Genomic DNA, 3,396 nt, shown 5'->3' on the forward strand with positions numbered 1-3,396 from the left:
TTAGGGGTTTGGGTTCGCCTTTCATTGAACAGTGAAATCTGATGAGTACATCCAGACTGAAACACCAGTTGAGCTGCAGGGGATTGTGGGTCCGGTAGTTCACCTGGCGGTGATAGCCTGCAGGCTGCTCGTCCTCTTCATTATGTTTGGGACAAACAGGAGTCCTGACGCCCGCTCGATGGTTTCTATGGGGACCAGGAAACGCTCCAGAGGGACCTTCTCGTCGATTGGCTCATTCGGTAAAACATACGAGCGAAGCTCCACCCCTTTGCCGTCCATCTGCTCCAGGATCAACACCTGAAGAGACACAGGTGACATCATCAGACAGACGGGGTCACTGATGACATCATCAGACAGGGATCAGTGATGACATCATCAGACAGGTAAGACCCACCTTGAAGAAGTGAGTCGGCACGGCAACGTGGTTTCGTCCTATCACCTGATAGCGAACGTAGAGTTTCCCATCAGCCTCCTGCCTGAAACACACCCACACAAAGACGTCATCCTGTAGCCCCGCCCACTCAGACACCACAGAAGAAGAAGCCGTTACCTGGGCAGGTAGAGCGGGCCAGTGCAGACATAGACGTTGAGGTAGCGTTTTGTCAGAGAGCGGCAGAGCTTCTCCAGGTTGTTCCAGGTGTTCTGGTTCAGGTTAGGGTTCTGCACACAAACAAACAGAAACTTAATAGTAAAAGAATTGTTCTGCACCTGCTGCAGGTCTGTGTAGGTTCCACCATAGATATGTAAAATAAAGGCTAGATGTCTCATCCACGCTGTCGGCCAATGGAATCACACGGCCACACTGGCGGCCATCTTGGCTCGGTGCGCTCGCTCACCCATAACATCGTGTTGTAGTGGTGCATGGACTTTTTAAAGAACCACAACTTGCTCAGTGTTCTACCGATGTTCAAATGGTTTGGTTTGTTCTAAACGTCAGAGGTGTAGTTATAACGCTGCACTGATGGATAATGATGTTACACTCTCACAGCCAGCGACAATTAGTATTTTAGTTATTTAGTATTTTATGTGTATTTTGTAATTTGAACTGTAGCCACGTTAATAACGTTTGTCAGAAACCAAAACGTTTGTAAATCCGTCCAGATTCCAGTGAGATCAGAGTATCTACGTCTGTGCAGATCACTCACCTTCCTTCACGGACCACAGGTTCCACCAGAGAGCTGCCCCAAATCAAGATGGCCACCGTTGATGCCGTTCGAGATGCCGCCTTCAGACATCTAACCTTTATATACATATCTATGGGTTCCACAGCTGAAGCAGGAGGTTCTGCAGTTTTGTTCTGTAAAAACTTGATGAACTGAGGCTCCAGCTTCAGAACTTCTGCTGTGAACCTCCTACAGTCGCTGGTTCTGTTAAAGTTCGTGGTTCTGTTGGTTCTGTCCAGGCTGAGAACGAAGTGAACACATCCCAGGCAACAGTGCTGAATGTTTCCATGGATCAGGATCTGTTGAGCGTACTGGTCAGTGAGGAACGAGACAAACTCAGCCTGTTTACCTGTGGAGCCACGTTGCTCAGGTAGAACGTGTCCTCCATGGCTTTCTGACTCCACTTGTGATTGGCTGCAGCAGCCAGGTGACCTCTATCGAAGCCACTCCCCCTGTAGTCGGCGTTGGTCGACCTGTGGAAGACGTGGACGCTGGACGGACCAACCAGAGCAAGAGTCAGCTTTCAGAAACAGGAACAATGTGGTTCACCTGTCGTCCTCTCCGCTCACCTGTCATCCTCCTTAAAGTCGCAGTACTTCCTGTCTGACGTGCCACTCAGGGAGGCGGGGCTTAGCCTCTCTATTACCCATGATGCTGTGCGTGTTCGGGGGTCGTAGGAAGTGACATAAGACTCTCTGGTCTTTAGGTTGGCCAATGAGGGGAAGCCGTACTTCATCACTGCTCCTGAGCTGCCGGGACTCACCTGGACAGGGAACAGTACCGTTGTATTATGACTGTAGTACTACAGCTACTGCAGTACTATCCCTGTAGTACTACGAGAAATACTCATGAATGTAAGAAGTAAAACAGAAAATCCCATTATTATTATCATTCTAATTATTATTATTATGATAATTATTATCATCATTATCATCATTATTATTATTATCATTATTATCATCATTATTATTATTATCATTATTATCATTATTATTATCATTATTATCATCATTATTATGATTATTATTATTAATAATAATAATAATAATAATAATAATAACACTGTGTCTTTCTGCACACGGACTAAGGAGCAGCTGAAGGTCCTCACAGAGGCGGACATTCCGCCGCTGTCGGTCCGTCTCACCGTCAGCTCGGAAGCTTGCACCGTCTGGACGGTCGGTACCGGAACCACCGGGACGCTGCTCAGCAGACCGGCTCTCCGCTCCTCCTCGCAGCGGCCTGTGTCGCTCCGCAGGTGGGTCGCAGCAGCTCCGAGTCCCGCTCCGAGCACCAAGGTCGCTGCGGTCCGACACCACCGGGCCATGCCGCCGGTCAGCTGCGGGACGCAGTTTGATGACGTCAGAAGACCGGCTCAAGTTTTTTTTTTTTTTTTTTAAACCAAGTTTATTGACGATTCCAAAGCAGTTCAACAGGTGGCAGTCATGATACAGTTATTTTATTGTATTTTTTACCATTTTAACTCTTGATAAATTTAAGCTCTTTATGAATAATGTTGACATTTGGTTTGGTCTCAGAAATGTGTTTTTGTGAATGTAAAACTTCCCCAGCATTAGTAAAACATTAAAGGCTACATCCTGCAAGCTGCCAGCCATAACTACGCCAAATAAGACTTTATTTTTGTCCAAATGAAGCAGAGATTCAAATTTAGACGAGTTAGTCACAACACATTTACAAATGTCCAGTCAAAGGACGAGTGAGCAGCGTCTGGATCTCACATTCACAAAAGGTGCAGCGCTTCTCTTCATAACTCTCATGAAGTCTCAAGAATGCCTTGGAAGGGTGTACGTCACTGATCATTTTGAAATGGACTTTTGGTGCCACGGGACATTTGGCATATTTGGTCCTGAACTTGCCCACTTGCTCTTTGGCAGCGTGCGTAGGAATGAAGTTTCTGTGAGATGATTGGGGACACAGCTCTCTGATGAACAAACAGCGTGTGAAGGTGTTGGGCAAAGCTGGCTTAGCAATGGACTGTCCACTGATGAACGGAGGAGGAAGCTGTAGATGGACATGGTTTTGGAGTAAATTCTATGACAACAGGACCAAATGCTGAGGAAGTGCTTTGATTACAGCATTATGCTGTTTTCTGTCATTTAACATTAACTTAACACAAAACGTTTCAAAAGGCAGAACCTTTCCAGTATCATCAAGAATATGCACGACTGACCACCTCGTTTCAGCCTCGTCTCGTCAAATACAGATTTGTTCCTGA

At 46.5% G+C, this 3,396-nt stretch overlaps 1 protein-coding gene across 1 annotated transcript; it reads right to left on the minus strand.

Moving 5' to 3' along the window:
* Positions 1 to 6: 6 nt before the first annotated feature.
* Positions 7 to 2,519, minus strand: endog (endonuclease G). Its single transcript, XM_008299726.1, has 6 exons — positions 2,308 to 2,519; positions 1,733 to 1,926; positions 1,513 to 1,654; positions 551 to 660; positions 395 to 476; positions 7 to 297 (listed from the first exon to the last, which is right to left on the minus strand). The coding sequence occupies exons 1-6, from the start codon at positions 2,485 to 2,487 to the stop codon at positions 100 to 102; spliced, it is 906 nt and encodes a 301-aa protein (XP_008297948.1). The 5' UTR covers positions 2,488 to 2,519; the 3' UTR covers positions 7 to 99.
* Between the last annotated feature and the right edge of the window lie 877 nt (positions 2,520 to 3,396).

Source organism: Stegastes partitus, unplaced genomic scaffold (assembly GCF_000690725.1).
Source record: "Stegastes partitus isolate 25-593 unplaced genomic scaffold, Stegastes_partitus-1.0.2 Scaffold1452, whole genome shotgun sequence".
Classification (NCBI taxonomy): Eukaryota; Metazoa; Chordata; class Actinopteri; family Pomacentridae; genus Stegastes; species Stegastes partitus.

Excerpts from the sequence above, each read along its gene's own strand:
- endog (XM_008299726.1), bottom strand. The coding sequence starts at position 2,487 with ATGGCCCGGTGGTGTCGGACCGCAGCGACCTTGGTGCTCGGAGCGGGA. Across the intron at positions 1,927-2,307 it reads TGCAAGCTTCCGAGCTGACG|GTGAGTCCCGGCAGCTCAGG; the intron begins GTGAGACGGACC and ends TTCCCTGTCCAG. Across the intron at positions 477-550 it reads GGCCCGCTCTACCTGCCCAG|GCAGGAGGCTGATGGGAAAC; the intron begins GTAACGGCTTCT and ends GGTGTGTTTCAG.